Here is a 21,561-nt window from a genome sequence, read left to right as displayed (position 1 = left end):
AAGACATACAGAGTGTCTGACTTGCTTGGCAGATGAAAAGTGCATGTATTTCACAGTTGGAATATATTTATTCTATATGTTAGACCTATGGGGATAAAATGTGGGGGGGCTAGTTTGTGAAAGGTTAAACTTGTTTAAAAGACAAGGTGAGGTTTATATCAGTGTTATATGTGTAATGAATAGTTCAAAGAAATGAATCACAATTGATTTAAAGGAAAAGATCTACAGCTAGACCTTGAATACAACACATGTTAGTGGTACAAATGAAACAGGCAGATCAATGGCTTGTGTGTCACAACATGTGTGTATCCACCTACATTTCCAGCTATAAACACTGTTAAACCCTAAATTCAAACGTATAAAATACTCTATGAATACTAAATCCTGATATTTGGGCTCAAAGTCCAAGTTAGAGTAACACACTCAGCTGGCCTGAAAATGAGTGTGAGTCCAGTGTAAAACTGTGCAGATAAACTTCATAGAGAGCGTGCACTTGCCTGGACTGCAGGTTTTTGATGCGGGACAACATGTCCAGATGACCTGCTGAGTATTGCTCTATCACATCCATGACGTCGTAAGGCCGCAGGCTCTCCTTGAACCTCCTCTTTGACACCAGAAACCTCATGATGCTGAGAGGGGAGAAGTTATTTCTTTACATGTGGGACAAAGACAACATGACACACGAACACAATCCTCTGTTAACAACCGGACAGTGTTTATAAAGTGACAATGGTCAGCTGTGTTTAAAAAAGACGTCAAACTAATGGTCAAAACCATAAACCCAACTTGTAATGCAGCAGTAAGTCCAGCAAGAAGTAAAGCTGTTCTTGCAAGATCTTTGTCTGTTTTAGCATTCATTAGAGCTGCTCTTCCTCAGGGTTAAGGCACTTGAAAATTGGCTATACCTTTGAAACTAACAGTCTGTGACTGATTCTTTCTCACTGTCTCCTGTTTGACCCATTTTAAGCCAATCACAGCACAGTAGAGCCAGACTGGCGAGACAGAATGACTAGAAATAAAAGGTAATGCAGCCATTAAAGAGTGACCTCACATTAACAATGACCTGAGATGAGGTGGCTCAATGGAGCCTGTGCTTTTCTTTCTCTTTGATGTCAAATTTCTGTCTCATTTAAAAGGCCTGTTGTTGCACTTTGCCCCCTTTGATTGTTATTATTTTCACAGCAACTTTATTTATCTGCAAGAGAACAACTTGATAGATATTTACTCCTGATTACAGTCTCTTCAGAAAACGCAGTTGACTTGCTTTTTCTCATAAGTGACCAAACTTTGTCTCTTCATGACAGAGATAAAAGTGAGTGACATAAAAGCTACTTCAAGAGGATTTAGAAAACTTCACCTCAGATTGTTGTATATATTGTGGTGAATCTGTTTAATCTGACAAAGACTGACCTTCCTCTGGTACCAGTTTGTCTTGTGAGACCCTGGTAGTGTCCCTTAAACCAAGTTTACAGCACAGCCTCTTACAGTGTATTTTTCTCATTACAGCTCACTACTATCTGGTTTTCTAATTATGAGCAACAGTCTGACTGTCAAACTTATTTCAAGATTCTTCACCCTGAAAATGAGGACTTAATTGAAAATGGTGGCCAGTGCAGGGAAGCAAAATTTTTTGGTACATTTCTTAGAAAACATATTACTAGTAGGGGTGAGAATTGGCAAGAACCTCACAATACGACACGCATCATGATACTTGGGTGACGATACGATAATACCACGATAACACAATATTGTGATGTATTGCAATATTCTACACAGTTAACTATTTGACTGAAAACAGCTGTTCTATTTTATTGTGTTTGAAATAATAAAAGTCAGATGCAGTTTTTCATACATACACTTAACTTGAAAACATAAAGTGTGTCAAGTTTTTCACTTGAACTACTGTGACATTAAACTAATGTTGCAAAAAAAAATGATTGGGTGAAAGACATAGTCAGCTGGTGAAACTGATATATGTCACTTAGTGTAACCGATGTTTCTCATAAAAAATCTAATATTGCGCAAAACATGACTATGATAATATTTTATCAGTCTACTACACTGTAAAAAATTAACTTAAAATGACTATAAACTAACCTACCAAGAATAGAGAGTAAACACTGATGTTTACAGCATCAAAACCCACATCATCAAGTTTAGAAAAAAACATTTTAAATATACTTAGAGATTCTATTTACTCAAAAGTTTATGGGCAACATACAGCAGAGTAGCTCTTCAGCGCCATCTACTGCAGTGGAGGTGCAGAAGATGTATTGTACTTCCAACTCAGCTAAAATATAAATTTTTATTTGAACAAAAATATCGATATTAGGAGTTGAGATACTGATATTTTATCACGGGTCAAAGATTGCGATGTTATACCTTGGAATTAGATCTACATCAGTCAGTGTCTCTTTTATAATAAGATATAATAGGATATAGATATATAAAGAGTAATGAGACATTCTGACTTGTCATGAAACAAATTCACTCAGTAAGATTTGGGATTCTTCAGTGCACCACATTCATTTCTTTATCTTGTTTACATGTTGAATGAACATCTTCCTGTGTGATCACATCATTGGGAGACAGAATGAACTATAGATGTGAACACTTCAGGACACGGCTCACAATAAATCAGGTCACTTTAACCAGAAGTGCCTGTTAGCAGTGAATTGTTTTACAAAATTTTAAATAAGTCTAGAGTTTACTTTTCTCTAATAAATTTAGATTTGTCAGACTGGCTGACCACCAAAACCTCCTACGTCTAAGTGGTTGTTGCCCCGAGTTCCTTGGTCTCAGCTATCAAAATGGGCAGATTGAGGAGTTAGGAGAGGAAATAAAAACATTGCTCGCACAGTCTGAAGCTGTAGTTTTCAAAAAGTCACAAACAAATCAAAACCGTCTATTTCTCTCCGTAGGAGGAGAATTCACAGCAGAGTCATAAAATAACAGATTTTGAAATAAATCCTTACCAGATCGCCCTTATTGTAACCTTCAAGCCTGGTGGTAATTCTTGAGTGACAAACTCACAGTGGCAGCTCTTATCATCACCAATTTCCTCTCCTGGGAGGCTCGCCTCTACGGATCAAAGACAAGGACACTCTCAAACAATATTTCATCTGTACCACATGACCGGGGTCTACAGCAGAAGCAAAGCAGAGCTCTTGCTTTTAGCTTTAAAAGGTGCAAAGATCAATTACCAGGTTGGTTTCAAGCCAGTTAGCCAGTTTGTGAGCGTAGTGAGCGGGCTTTGTGGAAAAACATGAGAAAAAGGACTTGGTGCAGAATTGAAGGATAGTGTTGATGGGCTACAGCTGTACTTGAACTTTTTATGACAAGTACTCTCTTCCCACCACCAATTACACTCTCAGCTCATGTTGTAACTTGTATGTTTAAATTAGCCAGAAGGCTGCTTTATGGACTTTAATATAAACCCTACAAGAAAGGGTGTCGAGGTGATACCACTGTCAGAATCTGGTAGGGAAAGTGAGGTCTCTTCATGCAACCTAAAGCAGGTCTTTGGTGCATCTCATTTCTCTGGGTCAGTTTTGGATTTTCGTGGCACCACTTGACTTGAACCCCTTATTAACTCATCCTACCCTTTCTGTCAATAAATACTTTGGCATCTTTTAAATCCAAATAGGTAGTTGAACCATTACATGCTCAGCTAGTGTCATGCTTCAGTCCTCAGTCATCGCCAGAGAGGGGAGAACTCAGAGGAGGAGAAATCAAATAAAAAGGGTTCATGTCAAGTGAACAAATCTCAGCAGATTTCAGCATGCAGGTTTCTCAGACCAGGGACTTCTTTTTTGATTTTCCCCCCAAAAAAGTCAACCAACAAAATATCCCAATGTCTTACTTATTAAACCTTCAATTGCTGCAAAAAGAGAGAGAGGAGAGACATGGGAAAAGGTTTGTTATGGATCCTAGCAGGATGGCTATGGCAGACAAATCAATTCCAAACATGGGAAAAGTGGAATCCACTGAATGGTGTCTGGCCTGGTGTCTTTTCTCTTATATCTACACTTAACACACTCTATATATTCTACAAAGCTTTAAATGAGGTGTGTGATAAAATACATAGAACATTACTGTGGCAGAGTCTAAATTGAGTCTAAATTGAGGACATGTCGTGAGGACTCGTCTAACCTGGAGAACTCTTCAGTCCAAAGTCTTCATCCTGCATTTCAATCAGCACTTTAACATGCCATGAAGCGGAGGAAGGAAAACAACTAATGAGAACTGGTTCAAACTGTTGAACGAAAATGCAAAGAGATGGTGAAGGAGAAGAAGTATAGTCGTTGGTAGTGATACAGTGGCCTGGATGACATATGGATGCAGTTGGGCTGTCTAGCAATAAATGAAGGCTGAACACTAACATACAAACCAGCCATCGCCTCCACAGCAGCAGAGTGACACTTTGACTTTAGTGTGTAAGATAATGTCCCTCTTTTCCTTGTATGCTAGTCACTCATTTTGGCTCTATCTATCTGCTAAAACTGAAGTCTAAGTTTTTACGTCTTATTTTTAGTAGAAAAAGTCTTATTAGTCTTTATATGAGCCACATTCACTGACAAGTCCAGGAAAATGTCTTATTTCAATACATTAAAAGACAAAAAAGATTTCTGAACTACTTGTAAAGAGTAAAAAAAAATCTACCAATGGGGCTAAAGAAAAATGGATTTCAAGTTTATTGGACTAAGATGTTATTCTTATTTTGAAGAAACTTGACTTTTTCCTGGGCTTGTCAGGTAAATGTGGCTCATATTAACTCTAATAATACTATTATTCATTGAAAATGAACAAAAACATTTGCTTGAATTTCAGTTTTTGCTGTGTGACCTTAATGCCAAAAGACCATATCAAAGCTCCAGTAAGGAACTTTCAGTTTTTGTTGTTTTTGGTGCACCCTGTAAACAAATTGCATTTTCTGATGGAATATAAACTCATCCTTCTTTATTTGATAATAAATAACTATGTGTTACTGTAGATTCTGCAGTAAAAACTGAAAACTGTTTCAGGACTGTGCTATCTGACTTAGCCTCGTATCTATCTCCAGTAGTGGCTACAAGAACCAGTAACCACAATAGAGAAATAATCACTTGTGTGCCTGCGAGCCTCATTTAGTTCTGTAGGTCATAATAGAGTCATTTACATACCCAGCTATTTACTTTTCACTAAAGAAAATACAATGAGTTAAGAAACCTGCTGATGCTAGCGTAAGAGTAATTTCTATTTGTGTGCAAAAAAAAAAAAAACAGAAGAAAATGCTTCTTTTCAGCGGCTAACCAAAGCTATACTTGGTTCATAGCAAAATGTCTTACATACACACCTGTTCAAAATTTTAAGACCAGTTGATAATTCCCCAATTTTACATTTTGAACCATTGGATCTTCAAACGGTTCCAAGGAGAGTTTCAAAATGCAAAAAGAAGAAATGGGAGTGAGACAAAAAAAAAAGTTGGTAAGCAATGTTTTGGAAACAACAACTAAATTAAAACAGGCTGGTCATCAGCAATCAAAAGTTCAAGACCACAGCTTTTAAATGTAGAAATCTGTGCAACAATGTGGATTCTATGTCATTGTCTGTCAGACGGAGGATCTGATTGGCTGTCTTGAAAATTAAGACCATTACAGGAGCCAACTGCCCAATAACCATCAGATGGTATCTTTTCAAAGGCCTCGTCTCCTACAGCGCCACAAAATTGCTTGTTTTTGACTTTTTTTAGAGTACCAAAGTGAAAGGTGGAAGAAAATTTTATTCTCTGATAAGATAAAATTGAACCTTGGCGGTCCTCATAGCTCCCAGCCTTGCTGGCATGATGAAGAGATCCCACTGAAGATGTTTTCTAAGCGGCACAGTGGAGGAGGCGCCATCATGATCTTGGGACTTTTTTCTTTCAGTGGAACAATGGAGCTTCAGGTTGGTCAGGGGTGTCAAATAGCAGCTTCCTTCATGACTGAGGGCCTTGGTCTGTGTGGTAATGACTGGGTTTTTCAACAGGACAACAGTGCAGCTCACAATGACTGCCTGACAAAGGACTTCTTCCAGAAGAAGAAGAAATAACCTCACTCTTTTTGGGACCATCCTGCATATTCCCCTCATCTAAATCACATTGAGAACATTTGGGAATGGATGGAGAGGGAAGTCTACAAAAATAGACACCAGGTCCAGACAGTGGATGCCCTTCATGAAGCCACCTTCATCACTTGGAGCAACTTTCCCACTAACCTCCTGGAAACACTCACATCAAACATGGGGAAATGAATCTTTGATATGATCAAAAAGAACACTTCTATTCTGTTTTGGGGGTTTAGGTTTTCTTTAGCTATGGTCTCAAACTTCAGATCAACTGATGAACAGCCTTTTGCAGTTCAATTGTTGATTGCATTAAATTGCTCACTCATTTTTTTCTTGTCTCACTCCCATTTCTTCTTTTTGCACTTTGAAACTCTACTTAAGACTTTTTTTAAGATCCAACAGCGCAAAATGTAAATTCTTGCTATTTTTCAGCTGGTCTTGAAACTATGAGGAGGTGTGCATATAAAGCTGGAAAGTGAAGTTTTAATTTTCTCTAATATGCTGAAAACCTACAGAGTGGCTAAAGTTCTATGAGGTGATCATTTTCTGTGCAAATGCAGCAGTTGAAATTAGTCCACTTGTCTTTAATGGCTTTTAGTTGTTATAGAGAGTCATTCATTTTATACAGAATATAAATTACTTTTCGCTTATAAAACATTAACATACAGCAGTTCATGTAAATTCAATTTAAAGCTGAGCTATGCTGTTTCTAGCTGTGCACTAATATTTATCACTAGGAATAAAAACCTTGTGCAGCTCATGGCACGACTTCAAATTATCCTATTGTTTAAAAGTTTTTTCCTAAGGTAAGTGCTTTGTAGTTGTGTTTTTTTAGACACTTTCTACCAGAACAAAGACGCAGTTATAGAAAACCAGATCATTTACAATAGTATGATCAATTAGCAAGTTAGCCCCAAAACAAAAGAATCAGCAGTGGGTGCTCTCCTTCACAAGCCTTCGTACTGTGTGGAGTTCCTCACCCTCTGAGTTTTGGCGAGACGTGCTGCCTCGGACCCTGAAAGCGTGTTTTGGGGTTCTGTTCTTCTCAGTGAAGCTCCAGCTCTTGGTGACCTTGCTGGGACTCTTCTCGGCCCCGTCCTCCGGCCCCGGAGACTGGACCTTCCCCTTCACCACAGGAGCTTTGGAAGGACTGGGGAACACCTTGTCCTTCAGGCTAGCTTTGCGGCTACAGATAGCAAGCAAGGAGATTGAAAATTCAGAAATCAAACTGGTTTGTTGTACGAGCATTCAAGTGACAAATAACTGTATGCAACTTTATCTCCTCTTCCTACTGCTCTGCTGTTTTAAGTCTATACTCATGGGAATTTTTTGAAAGAAAACAGCACCGATATGATGTTGAATCTTACCTCAGCAGCAACGCAAAAAGGGCAATGTCCTACAGCAGAAGGAGCCATGTCCACATACGAACATAGTGGATCATTCAGTGGGTCAGGCAAGCAGCAGGAAGCTACAAGCAAGCATGCACGGGAAGCAAAGTGACACTGCAAATCTCAAAAGGAGGAGCCGTGGTCTCACTCTATGCAAAAAGTGAACACAAATCATGCAAAATAATTCACCATCATACTGTTTGCTCCGCCTGATACACGAGAACCAGTCAAAGGAAACGAATAATTAGGTACTCAGCAATATGCACCTGGCCTGCTGAACAGAAGTCTTTAAGGGCTGAAGAGGCAAAAAAGGCAGCAAGCAAATTAACCGCATAAAGACATTACGACACAGAAACCATAAATCAACTCTGACAGGGTGGAAAACACCAATATATATTTGCATTTCATCAGAGAGACAGGTGAAAGCTGTGGGCAGATGAGCTCCTGTGTTTACATTTAAACTTTTCATTTAGACATCAGAGACAAAGCTGCTTGGAGAGATTTGATGCTGTCTTAAAAAAAGCCCCTTTCCTTTGTGTTTGAAGAGGGAGCAGAGACAGGATAGTAAGGAAACACACAGACTTGCAGTGCATGTTGTTAGTTTCTGTGCGGCAACTATACCTAATAGTTCTCGGACAGCACCCGCAAAGTCTGTCTTTGTGTGCATTTTCATTACTGGAGTGGTGGGCAGGAGAGGAGACACAAAAAGATAAAATAGCAGTGGGTACAGTCACAAAAACAGCAGAGTGTGCCAAACTGTGATGCCAGAAACACTTTAATGCAACTACTTTTAACGTCCTTTGGAGCCAGAATGTTGATCTCATGTTTATCCGTTTTTGTTTGGGTGTATAAACCGCAAATTATGGAAACGTCCTTTAAAGGACGAGGTCACAGTAAAGTGTTACTACATTATCAAACATTTCACTTGTTTCTTGAGTCAAAAACAGTGTGATAAATTTCAAGCAAGGCTTCAAAGTGGTGAGAGTCACTTCTTCAGATGGTGGTGCTGAAAGCTAGAGTATCAAAGAACAGCTAATGAGTGAATATTTAATAAAGCTGTGAGTCGGGAGTGAGGCCAAAGTGAGCTGATCTTTGAGCACCACAAGAGCAAATGCAGCAAGACTGTTCTTGAAGGAGGCACTTAACACACAACCACATCCATATCTAACATACAGGACACACAGGAACCCTTACACACACACACACACACACACACACACACACACACACACACACACACACACACACACACACACACACACACACACACACACACACACACACACACACACACACACAGATATGTTGTGCCACACACTCCCTCAAGAAGAGTGCCTCAGCAGCGGCTAAGAGCAGAATTGAAGAGAAGCCAAAGGGAGGTGACGATGGATAAAAGAGACATTCAGATCACAGACCTGGGGGACGTCTCTGTTTGAGATTCCTTTCTGTGAAGAAAGACAAGAAACAATGAAAGAAAATAAATACCACAGTGAGAAAAAGAAAATTAGATTTTTGATTTATTTATTTATTTTTATAAGGATAACGCAATTTAATAAATAAAGCAGGTTTCACATCAAAATTTTACAGCTCTCCCTCATGTTCAACTCGTGTCCAGTCAATTTTAATGAAGTCAAATCTTAAAAATACTCTGAGTATCTGTTTTTATCGGACTGCCACTTTCTGGCTCAAAGTCTCACCAACACTGTCATAAAGATGTGACTTTTAACCAGGCGTGTGTTTGTTTTGGAACAAATTTTCTTTGTTCAAGTCAATGTTTTACCGGATACAACACGACATGGTCAGGTATTTGTCACCACAGTTACATAGCGCTGTTGTTTGTAATGTGACAAGCAAACTTTGTAAGTTTGTACAGCACGGCAGTAGACGGCTATATGAAGCACTAATAGCAGCCCAGTGCTACAACGTATCCATGGGCTAATGTAGCAACAAGCGAACTGTCAGTCCGCACAGAAGTTAAGTTGCTGTCAATATGTAGCGCGGTGATGTGTAATGTTAGTGAATCCTCCTGCTAGCGCTCGTCTACCAACATAACCTCACTCTTTATTTTATTGATAGAGTCCTAAGTTTGAACAGACCACTGCAGAATAACTGCTGACTGGAATCGACATTACCACAAACGGTTCAACTCCTGTGTTAGCCTTCAGCTCGGGCTGCATCACTCCCTCGTTTATCTTTCTTCTGCTTTTCTGTCCTTTTTCTGTCTGACAGTTAGGCTCCAGTGTCCACAATCACTACAAAATTAATCACAGAAACTGTTTTCAAGTAGAGGAAAACAAAGATGTGGCTTCTCACTTTCTAACTTTGTCAGCCGGCGTGATGTTGTCATAGAGACTTGGATGTGCCGTGAATCAATCCAGTCGGGAGGCTATGTCTGTGCAGTGACATACCTGCAGGTCCTTGTGTTTTTTTGTTTGTTGTTCATGTTATATGCCATGGTGTGTTTTTTCCATAATCTCAAACTTTTCCCTGGTTTTTAAGAGCATTGCTCTCTCTGGGATAGGCTCTTTTTTCCTCCTCTACTGGCCTCTTGTATTGCCTTTTCTCACCTGAGTGGGGGCGCTGCGCACACTGCTGCCCAACAGTTCTCTTGCTTAATATGTTACAAAGTCAACATGGGGGATATGAAGAATGCAGAAAAAGCAATGAATGACAGACTGTTTTGTATTAATTCAAACAAACTACAGACTCACAACCTGGGTGAGATAAACACTACCTATATTGTCAGAGATAATAAATACATTTCTTGAAAGCAATAAGGATCACAGAAAATAAACCTTAAATTAATCTGATATGTCATTTTTAATATCATCTCATTAAAACAAGAATGACCTAAAGGGCATTTGGCCTTAAACAAAAACTTCTTACAAATGAGAAATAAAATGTATGAGGTAGTTTCCCCTTATGACTTTGAATAAAAACAATCACTGGACATTGCTTTGTTAAGATTGTTTTCATTTAAATTTAAAATTCCAACATGTGCTCTGGACCCTGTGATTTCACAGTACATTGTGATGTCATAGAGGGCCTTGGCTGAGGGAGTATAAGTGTATCAGAACCAGAAGCTCAGTATCTTCAGTCAAGCCAGCAGAGCAAGACGCAGAAACGCACTTGGTGAATCCTAGCAAACTTATTACTTTCACAATGGAAGGAAAAGCTCAAGGAACACGGAAGTCTGCCAGAAAAGGCAGAAACAAGACCTTCAAAAGTGTTCCCATGTACCCCCAGGCTCAGGCACCTCAATACGAGGCAAGGCCCATTGAGGTTGTTGAGGAGGAGCTGGACAAATTCTACTTAGAGAGAAGTTACTGCAAGAAAAAGAAGAACAAGAGGCAAGCCCAGGTCAACCTGGCATCGTCTTTTCCTTTCCTGATTAATGATTACACACAGGAGGAACTCGATGCAGAGGGGTGCAGAAAACCAAGAGAGTACTCTGCAGTGCTTCAAACACCACAGCCTGCAGAGTTACAAAAACCTCTGCCCCAAGATGAGCCTGATCCTCAGCCTGATCCACAGCCTGAACCTCAGCCTGATCCTCAGCCTGAACTTCAGCCTGAACCTCAGCCTGAACCTCAGCCTGAACCTCAGCCTGAACCTCAGCCTGGACCTCAACCTGAACCTCAGCCAGCCCAAATGGAAGAAAAAGCTCTGGGACCATGGAAGTCTGCCAGAAAAGGCAGATATCAGACCTCCCAAAAGTTTCCCATGTACCCCCAGGCTCAGGCACCTCGGTTTGAGGCAAGACCCATCGAGGTTGTTGAGGAGGAGCTGGACAACTTCTACTTTGAGAGAAGTTACTGCAAAAAAAGGAAGAACAAGAGGCAAGGCCAGGTGAACTTGGCATCGTCTTTTCCTTTCCTGATTAATGATTACACACAGGAGGAACTCGATGCAGAGGGGTGCAGAAAACCAAGAGAGTACTCTGCAGTGCTTCAAACACCAAAGCCTGCAGAGTTACAAAAACCTCTGCCCCAAGATGAGCCTGAACCTCAGCCTGAACCTCAGCCTGAACCTCAGCCTGAACCTCAGCCTGAACCTCAGCCTGAACCTCAGCCTGAACCTCAGCCTGAACCTCAGCCTGAACCTCAGCCTGAGGGGGGACCTATCGAGCTTGTTGACCAGGAGGTTGTCAACTATTACCTTGGGAAAAAAAAGAAGAAGAGAAAGAACAAAATTCAAGCAGAGGACAACTCTGCATCATCCTCTCCTGTCCTGACATCAGAATTTACTCAGGAGGAGCTGAGTGCAGAGGGCTGCCAAAAAGGGGAAGAGGACTCTGCAGCACCTCCAACACCACAGCCTGCAGAGTGGAAGAAAGAGGAACAAGTCTCAAGACTTGAGGAAGAAAAAAGGGCTTTACTTCATGAGGTAGAGCAGCTAAAGGGTCAGATTAAAACTCATGAGGCCAAAGCCAGGGAAGCAGTCTGTGAGCAGGAGAAAGTGAAAGCCAGCCTTCAGACTGAGAAGCAGAGGCATGAAGAAACAGAAGAAACAAGAAAAGAAACAGAAAAGAGCCTGGCCCTGAGAACAGAAGAGACCTCAAAGCTCAGAGCTTCTCTGTCCCAGGCCCAGGAGGATCTGAAGACCCAGAGGCAGCAGCTGGAGCAGGAAAGATCTAATCATCAATCAGTGATAGAGAAATCCAGCAGATTGAAGGCTGCCCTGAGCCAGGCCCAAGAGGACCTGAAGAGCTATCAACAGAAACTGGAGGAGGAAAGGTCTCTTCGTCTGTCAGAACAAGAAGAGACCTCCAGCCTCAGTGCTTCTCTGTCCCAGGCCAAGGAGGACCTGAAGACCCAGAGGCAGCAGCTGGAGCAGGAAAGATCAAATCATCATTCAGAAAAAGAGACATCCATCAGATTGAAGGCTGCCCTAAACCAGGCCCAGGAGGACCTGAGGAGCTATAGAGAGAAACTGGAGGAGGAAAGATCTCTTCGTCTGTCAGGGCAAGAGGAGACCTCCAGCCTTAAAGCCTCTCTGTCCCAGGCCCGAGAGGAGCTGAGGACTCAGAGGCAGCAAAGGGAGGAGGAAAGGTCCTGTCTCCTGGAACAGCAGAGGGAGACCACCCTGATGATGGAGGCTGTTCAAAATCAAGCCCAAGAAGCCACAAACAACATTAAGGCTGAGTGGCAGAAAGAGAGGTTTCTTCTCCTGGAAAAACAGACACAGGAGAGAAACATCATGCAGGCAGCCCAGAAGCAGGTCCAAGACAACATGGAGAAGCTCCAACACATGTGGGATCAGGAAAGGTCCCACATCCTGGCCCTTCAAGAGAGGGACGCTCACAGGATGGAGGCTGCTTTCTGCCAGGCCAGAGAAGACCTGGAGAACTCCAGACTCCAGTGGGAGGAGGAAAGAGCTCAACTCTTGGAAAAACAGAGACAAGACACCAGCAGGATGGCAGATGACCTGCAACAAGCCAAAATGGAGCTGATGGTCCTCAAATGTCAGCAGGAGGTCAACAGGTCACAGCTCCTCGCAGAGCAGAGAGAAACCTCCAAGGTGAAGGCCTCTCTGAAACTCGCACAGGAAGATCTTGACAAACAACAGGCCCAATGGCAGCAGGAGAGGGCCTCTCTCCTGGAGACCATCAGTAACATCCAGCAGGCTGCTGTGAAAGAGGAGGAGGAAGAGGAGTTGATAATAACCACCTCCGAGGAGGACACTGTGGAGACCCTTGATGGTCCGACAGCTGAGGAGGCAGCAGCAGCAGATGAAACACCAAAAAGACCAAAGGTGTCACTGAGAAAAAGGTTCCTGGGTCTTTTCAGGAGGAACAGAAGAACACCGAGTGATCAGCAGTGACCTCCTCTCTTCAGCCCCTCAGCCCCTCCTCTATTACCCATGAACCTCCAGACTGCTTCAAACCTTTCCCACTCTGACCCTGAAAACATGAAACCCCCCTCTCTTCCCCCTTTAACTGGCCCCTATGTCTGTTGATGTGTCGTCTGTGACTCCTTAAATGTAAACATTTGACGAGACCGACAACACAACACTTCCCATATTTCCATGTCCTTAAAATGTTGTTTAAATTGTGTTCAGCAAATAAAAAAAAACAATACTTGTGCTTTTAAAATATCTTCTTTTTTCACATTACAGGGTGCATAAAGTTAAAAATACTTTTGAACTTGTTGATATTTGAACTGTTTCTATTGTATTTTCTATTTTCCCTGATCTTTGTGGATTGTTTTGTATAAAGATGTGTGTGTATTGTGTATGTGGTTTAGGATGCTTTGCCCACATAAATCTAACTTTGAATCAGGATTACAACATTGAAATAGGATTTCTTGTTTTTAGGAATGCATGGATGAAGAAACTAAATGTAGCTTTTTCATAACCAAGTTCATTATGGAAATTACTAACAGCAAACAAAAATCCACACAAAAATGCAGCAAGTTTTACAAATGACAAACCTTTTTTTTTTTACATTTGTGAATCCTTACAAGTGCATTTGTGGATTTGTTCAAACATTTATAAATATTTTACATGTTTGCAAATCTTTTTAAACATTTGTGGATCAGTTTATGCATTTGCAAATCTGTTTTCACATTAGTATATTGACTCTTTCAGCTAATGTATTTGTGGATACATTTACTCACACATAGGGATGGGAATCAAAAATCAGTTCCTGAGAATCGATAAGAAATGTTGGAGATTTACGTCTCACTTTAAGCCATATTATACCCTCACAGTATATGACCTGCGATAGCCCTGCTGAAAAGTTAATTTACTAAGTGTACTAAAATTTAGCATACGTTTACATACTTAAAGCTACACTTATCATCAATATACTTCAAGTTTGTTTATGATTAGTACACTTAGAGCATGCTATTTTGGAACAACTAATTTTGTACTTAGTATATTTTAAGTGTCATTAAATTGTGATAAAGCTCATCTTAAAGTTTATTTAGTGTACTTTTATGTGCTAAAGTGGAAAAACTTAAAGTATATTTTGTATACTTTAAGTATTCAACTCAAGGCTAATCTGAAGCCAGGTTTTGCATTGGTGATCACTGATAAATAAACGCACACACGTGTGTCTTTGTTCCTGGATGTTTTAAAGAGTTAGTTTAAACAGCTGCATTAGATGAAAGGTTGTCATGGTGACGTGCTTGTTAGGCAACAGCTGCAGAACTTCTCTCTGTTAATCTCAGGACATTTTGTGGCAAAGCAAGAGTCTGAATCCCCTGTCACCAAGGTTATAATAGTTAAGTAAAACAAAACTAAAAAGGAAAACTAAAATTTAAAATACATTGCAGTTAACTCAAACTAATAAAAACTAGAAAACAAAACAAAAACGATAAGTAAACTAAAACTGCATCTTGTGTTCACAAAACTAACTGAAACTAACCAAAATTAAAGACAAAATGTCCTTAGTTATAGTTTTTGACAATATTAATAGCCTTTAGGATTTAAATTCATCGGACACATTTTCCCAACCAATTTTACGACAGTTTTCGGCAGTTGTCAGCGCCGTACGGCACCATCACAGCAACGTACAGGGACGTGCTTGTTTACTGCACTAACTGGCTGTGCTCTGTGCTGCAACAAAACGTAGGGGAGCAGAATCAGAGCATCTGTAATAGTTTAATTTCATGTGAGTCTGACTTTATTGTTACAGAGTCCAAGTTTCTAATTATTAAAGCTCATATTATTTTGTTTTATATAATTTATGTTTTAATTATTTTTATTTAATTCATGTTAACATTATTTTATATAATTTATGTTTATATTTTTATATTAAGTTTATATTATTTTCTTGTGTTTAAGGTAGCAGCCAACAGTTCAGTATCAGCATTGACTGAGCAGTGAGCACTATGTTGAACTGGAAAATAAACTGTATTACAAAATATTTACTCTGACCTTTTTGAATCCTGCACCTGGTTAATAAGGTTTGAAAAAACTAAAACTAAACTAAAACTAAGCCTCGTTGCAAAAATTAAAATTAAATAAAAACTAGAATGCCTGCTCCAAAACTAATTAAAACTAAACTATAATGACAAATCCAAAACTTTTTTAACCTTGCCTGTCATCTTGCCAAAACCGTACGAGCTAGAACAATAAAAGAATACACCTTAAGAACCACAAAACCCGGAGGAAGCTGCTGGTGCTAGTTTCATGTATGAAGACCAAGAAATTAGGTTGTAATGGCAAGAGACAAATGAGTGAAATTTCACTGGTCTCTGAAAAAAATCCATCAGGATTTAACATTGGAGTAAGTGGGTTGCTGGTGCTGACTTTACCTGACAGCTGGCCATTTTGTAATTAAGTGCTCCGTGTTTTTGCTTTAAAAAGCACTTTGTCTGAACCAGGACAAGATTACGTGCATTTTGACATATAATTTGCCTATATGGGGCAAAAATTGTGACCAAGAACGCAGTTTGTCTTGAAAATTTCCAGGTTTTGTTTCCCCCTCTCCCCACTCTGTCGTTCGAATCTCGCACTCTAAGCTGAAACATTCCATGCAATACACACCAATGTTAAAGAGCTGAAAACCACCATGACCTTTAAAGAGTCATTGTGAAGAAATTATAAATGCTAGAAAAAATCTGAAACCCACTGAATGAAGCTAAAAGATAGCTGAATATTTTAAAGTTGGAATGAAGTTTCTAGCTGAATGTATGACTGAATGAGAAGGGTTTGAAGCAGGCTGAAAAATATGCTGAAAGGAGCAAATTTTGAAAATTCTGCATTCATTGTCTATGGGACCAAAATTGCAAAAAAAAAAAAAAAACTAAATATCTCAGAAAGTATTTGTGAAAAGTTTCTGAAAAGTCCTAGCCCCCCTTGTCTTAAATGAGATGCACATTTTGAAGTTTTAACGGTGTAAATCAGTTGAAGTTTGTAGGAGCAGTAGCGGTCGAAAAAACGGGCTGAAGAAGAAGAAAAAGATAAAGAAAGTACCAGAACATATACTGTGAATGCATTACTGCATTCACAGCAACTATCATCATCATCATCAGATTAGAAGTAGCTACAAAGTAATAACCTACATTGGCCTACACTGATCAACTCATTTTAAAGTGTGAATTACAATCAGGCATTTATCTAGAAAGGATACTTTTTCTAGATCACTTTCAAACTCCTCACAACTGCTTTGACATCATTATCAGTGTCCTGACGTCCTTGTCATCATAAAACTGTCAGCAGCAGCATCACCCTGCCTGTCTTGTTTATACCCTGACCACAAACATTCATCAGTGTGTAAATAACACACTCTGAGACTGATACCTGAACGTCCTTCCCTTCAGATTCCTCAGCAGGTCCATCTGGTTCAGTGGTGGGATGAATCTGAGAAAAGACAGAGAGCATCTTGTCATTCTGTCGAGTCACTGAAAGGTTACAGCTCACCGCCGGGTGCTTTCCAGCTGATTCCATTTAATTTGGCAGTTATCTATTCTGCTGGTCATCACCTTTTCACCTCAAATTACCACCGAAGAGACACAGAACATTCTTTACTGCCACTTCCAAACGGACGGACAGTGATCTTCATCCTCCTGACGTGTAATAGAAATCTTTGTTGTGAAAGTCAGCAGCTTTTTCTGCTGATTCATTCAGCTGGACGGCGACGTAGGTGGTTAATTCTACAAAGTAGCTACTGGCATGGATTGTATTTTGAAGAGCATTTCAGAGAGGTTGTGGTGTCATTGCCAAAGTGAGTCCTCATTCACTGTGAAATTAACAGAGTGTGACTGTTTACAACAGTGTGTGATGTTTTATTCAGAGAGGGAGTACAAAGACCAGGACAATCAGTGGGCTCAGTTTTCTAAGCATGATGTTAAAGTTAGTTAAGGTGGATTTTAATAAGGGAGAGAAGCAAGATCATTTCATTAGTCTGACCTTCTGATTAGAGACTTACATGACCACCACATTCTCTTAAACAAAAATGAAAAACCTTGTGTTTCCTTGTTGGTGGGAATGAGACAAAAAAAGTGAGAATAAGTAGGATGATCCACCACAGCTTAAATCTTTTCCACAAATGACAAAGGGAGAAAAATATAAAAGGCTTTAGGATGATTATGCTGTCAGAAACCTTTCTCTGCTAGTTCAGGAGTCATAGAGCAGAGGAGAATATAAATGAGATGAGCCTTTGAAATGAATCAACTCTTCAAGCTTTCACAGAAAATAAAAATGAAGGCACAAAGCATCCAGACCCTCAGCTCACCTGTACATGGGGATGGCAACAGTCTGCTCGTAAAAATCCCAGGTACACACCAGATCCGTACGGGCCAGGTTTGTAGCATAAAACCTCCAAGCAGCCTGAAATAAATAAATAAATAAGCTAAACATTTTTTCAGAAAACAGAGATTAAGTCATCTTTGTTTTTGTTTTTATCCAGCAGTGTTACATGCACGTGTACCTGGATGAGACCTGCCGCAGGGTTACGTCTCTTCTCAAAATGTTTCTGTCTGTGCTGCTCCTGTACTTTGAGAGCAAAGCCAGAACCCAGGATCCCCTAAACAGACACAGAAAGTCCACAGTGATCAGTGCTATTTACTGACCCCTACAGGTGTGGAGGAATAGCCACAGGAGCTGCAGGATGTTTCTCCAAACATGTTGTTGAACCTGTTAACAACAGCGATTAGTGACCTATGTTTACAAAGTAGTCTTATAAATACATAATACCACAGATTTGTGCCTCTCCAAAGCCCAGAGGTAAAGGTGAGAGGAAACGCAGGTTTTCTCCTCATAAATCAGACGTCAGCTGAGCGCTGACGCAGCATCTTCACTGAGCAGGTGTTCGCTGCTTACTCAAAACTTACTGCTGAGTCTCAAATCCCAGAGGACACCAAACATTTAACACAGAAAGATAAATACAACAGTGACTAGAATGACAACAGCATAAAATGAGAGCTTTCTGAATATAAAGTGAGTGAAAAGCAGCATTTTTGTGGATTCACAGAAGCTTACGTCTGTTGTCTGACGATTCAGCTGACTTTCACTAAGCAGTTTTTGTGAAACTAAAGCAGTATCAAAAACGTCCAAGGTGCTTAATACCACATTAAATAAAGCACAGTTTCTACAGGTAAAAAAGCTGTTTACTGAGGTAATTCCAGATCAATAAAAACAATACAATGAGACATTTTGGGTCACTCTAGTGTCCAGATCACTAGCAAGTTTTCTAACACTGCAAAAAACAAAATCCAGGCAAGTGTTTAAGTATTATTTTAATCAAAATTGTCTTATTAGACCTGATTTGAGCCACATTCACCTGACAAGCCCAGGAAATGTCTTGTTTCAAGATATTAAAAGACAAAAATGACGAGCTAAATTCCCTGTTAAAAAAAAAAAAAAAAAAAAAAAAAAAAAAAGATGACAAAACAGGAAAGGCAATTAACTTGTTTAGTTCCATATGTTTAGATACAATTTATCAAAAAACTTGACAAGTACAGTTTTCCTTATCCACTGGCAGAGTTTTTACACTTAACATGAAACTCAGGCGTTATTTGTGTCTTTAAACCTTTAACTTTCATTTTTTAAATGCCAGATATATGTCTATTCAACTTTTAATATCTTGATTTCAGACATTTTTCTGGACTTGTCAGGTGAATGTTGCTCATTTAGATTTTTTTAGTATGTATGTCTGGCTTCTTAAGTATATGCTTTTGCTCATGATACTTCATGACAGGAAATTAATTTCAGAGCCTGTAATAGTAATTATGCAGATCTTAGATTAGACAATTTGCGTAACATTTGAAACAGCATGAATATGATTGCAGACAGGGGCGTTACTTGATATTCTGAACTCCATAAAAAGATCTCACATCAGGCTCACAGTCTAAGTCGGCCTTTCACACTCACTATAACATTTACCTTCTGTCAAAAGCCTAAGTAATTGTTGGTGCTGAAAATTTGTGACTAACTCTCAAAAAACTAGATGTTCCTCAGCAACGTCTGCGGTTATTAATCTTAGAAAGACACGACAATCCACAAATCCTGATGAGAACAGAAAGGTAAAAAGTTGTACACAGATTTATTCCATTCCAAAAGACTGCTGTTGGATGTCTGTTCATATGTCTTGTAAAAAAAAAAAAAGCTCTGAAAAAAAAACAAAAAACTCTGTGAAGTTTTAGAAGTGACTTAAGATGGTCCCTTGACCCATAAAGGGTTTAAAGTGTGGTGAGAGAATATTAACCCTACTGGCGCTTAATTCATACAACTAAGACTAAAGGTAACCGCGTATTACATGCACTGTTTTGCACATTTTAGCAGGGTCAGAGTGGGAGATAGACTCCATTTTTTCTCCAGATAAGAGGTGAAGGACCATGAAGGTATTCATCCAGATTAATTTTTCTTTAAGCCATGTATTAAGAAAAAAATGAAAAAAAAAAAAAAAATAGACAAAAAATTGATTTCAGGCTCATTGAGGGCCCCTTCTGTCATTACTGTCAGTCCCCTCTGTTCCTATTTAAGACAACCGTGTTTGCAGAAACCAGTGAGAAGAACTAGAGCATTAAACTCTATAAAATTTTCCAGCTATGAATTCTTTTATTTAAAGTTTTTTTAGTCTTTTCTGGTAAAATGTGATTTGTTTTGGTGCATGAAAGAAAAACTGGGTGTCATGAGAGGTAATAAAAGAACTAAAACTTCCAACCTGAGGGTGATCACAGGTTGTTTCTTAGAGAGCTGCAGAGCTGTATAACTAAATTAATGAGCTCTTTACACCATGATGGATGGATACAAATTAACACAAACACTACACTTAAAAGTCAGCACTTTGAGCACGCTCTTTTGCTTACAACACCGACTTTAAAGCCCCCCTGATGATCCCTCATACTTACAGCAGGAAGGGCAAAGAAGGCCACTCCGATCATGCTGAACGTGGCTGCTAGCAAGCGCCCATTCCACGTCTTTGGCACCTTATCGCCATAACCAATGGTGGTGAGAGTGATCTAGTGAAGATGAAACACATGTTTTTCATGGCACAAGTTCAGAACAGTTTAACCTGGTGATAACTTTGTAAAGTTATCATCACAGAAATCTATTTTACAAGTTAACTGTGGATTCCTACTGCAGCTGTGTCTTACCAGTCCCCACCACAGAGCATCCGCATAGGTCTCGAACTCATCATTGGACTCCTTCTCCACAGAATAGACCAGAAATGAAGCCAGGATGAGACAGAGGAAACCAATGTACCACGCTGTGATGAGCTCCTGCAGAGAAAACCAATACAATCAGCACTGGGGAATGCAAAGTAATAAAGTGTCATCCAGGATTGTGCAGGAAGCGGTGATATCACCTCTGTACATTTGTAAAGAAAGCCGTTCTGTTATAATATTGGACATGATTGTGTGAGACGAATGGCCTCTGCGGCAAACCGAGTATTTCATAAACATCTTTATTTCCCCTGACTCTACCACTGCTGCACACACCCAACCTCCCCACATCACACACACACACACACACAGACACACACACAGACGCACATTCCCCTGGCTTATTAATGCAATTCTATTTGAAAGAAATATGTTTCCTCCCTATGACCCAGTCGCTTGGAAAGGACATGACTGGAAAGTAGCACAGTGAAAAGAGAGGCCTGGATTGTATCTACATGGGTGAAGTTTTCAACTTTGAGACTTTCATTTAAGCTACTTATATCACTGACTTGAATTTGGTTTAGTTTCCAAGAGTTTAGGGATCTAGGAATTAAAAACTTGACCCTCCTGCCCCCAAATCTGTTAATCTGTTAATACCCAAATCAAATCTGTTGGCAGCTCGGATAGTTATGAAAAAAAGGCTTCAAACAAAGACAATAGATTAGGGTAAACTTTTTAAAGATCCTATGAAGAGAATCTGTTTTAATTGCACTCCCTCGCCACCTCTAGGCCCAGAGTCTCTGCACACTGTCGTAAATTACTTTTAGTGAGGCGTTTGTTTGTTTTGGAATTAAATGGGGATCAGATCAAAACAAATTTTGTTTGTTTAAGACAACTTTTTACTGGATACAATGCACTGAGGTAAGGTATTTATCAGTACAGTTAGGTAGCGCTACGGTTGTGTATGTATGATGTATCTGTAGGCTAATGTGACAACAAGTAAACACTGTCAGTTTGTAAGTAGTTTAGTAGCT

The 21,561-nt window shown here is 39.7% G+C and overlaps 1 protein-coding gene across 9 annotated transcripts in view; it reads right to left on the bottom strand.

Moving 5' to 3' along the window:
• The window catches only part of kcnq2a (potassium voltage-gated channel, KQT-like subfamily, member 2a), a 42,568-nt gene that overhangs the window by 5,237 nt on the left and 15,770 nt on the right, over positions 1–21,561 (bottom strand). For 2 of the 9 annotated variants that reach the window (XM_074681265.1, XM_074681269.1), the window contains exons 5-16: positions 20,519–20,644; positions 20,273–20,383; positions 17,851–17,946; positions 17,656–17,750; positions 16,722–16,781; positions 8,888–8,917; positions 8,094–8,147; positions 7,065–7,270; positions 4,153–4,200; positions 3,863–3,880; positions 2,976–3,081; positions 498–629 (exon numbers count right to left, since the gene is read on the bottom strand). In XM_074681265.1, the coding sequence (XP_074537366.1) occupies positions 498–629; positions 2,976–3,081; positions 3,863–3,880; positions 4,153–4,200; positions 7,065–7,270; positions 8,094–8,147; positions 8,888–8,917; positions 16,722–16,781; positions 17,656–17,750; positions 17,851–17,946; positions 20,273–20,383; positions 20,519–20,644 (1,082 nt within the window). The remainder of the gene's footprint in view (positions 1–497; positions 630–2,975; positions 3,082–3,862; positions 3,881–4,152; positions 4,201–7,064; positions 7,271–8,093; positions 8,148–8,887; positions 8,918–16,721; positions 16,782–17,655; positions 17,751–17,850; positions 17,947–20,272; positions 20,384–20,518; positions 20,645–21,561) is intronic. The other 7 variants (XM_074681267.1, XM_074681273.1, XM_074681268.1 and 4 more) reach the window with 4 other exon arrangements.

The sequence above is a fragment of the Halichoeres trimaculatus genome, unplaced genomic scaffold (assembly GCF_033239565.1).
Source record: "Halichoeres trimaculatus isolate MK-OKI-2021-1 unplaced genomic scaffold, fHalTri1.1 fHalTri1_scaffold_11, whole genome shotgun sequence".
Classification (NCBI taxonomy): domain Eukaryota; kingdom Metazoa; phylum Chordata; class Actinopteri; order Labriformes; family Labridae; genus Halichoeres; species Halichoeres trimaculatus.
Note: the sequence above shows the minus strand (reverse complement) of the source record. Positions and strands in the feature narration are given on the sequence as shown.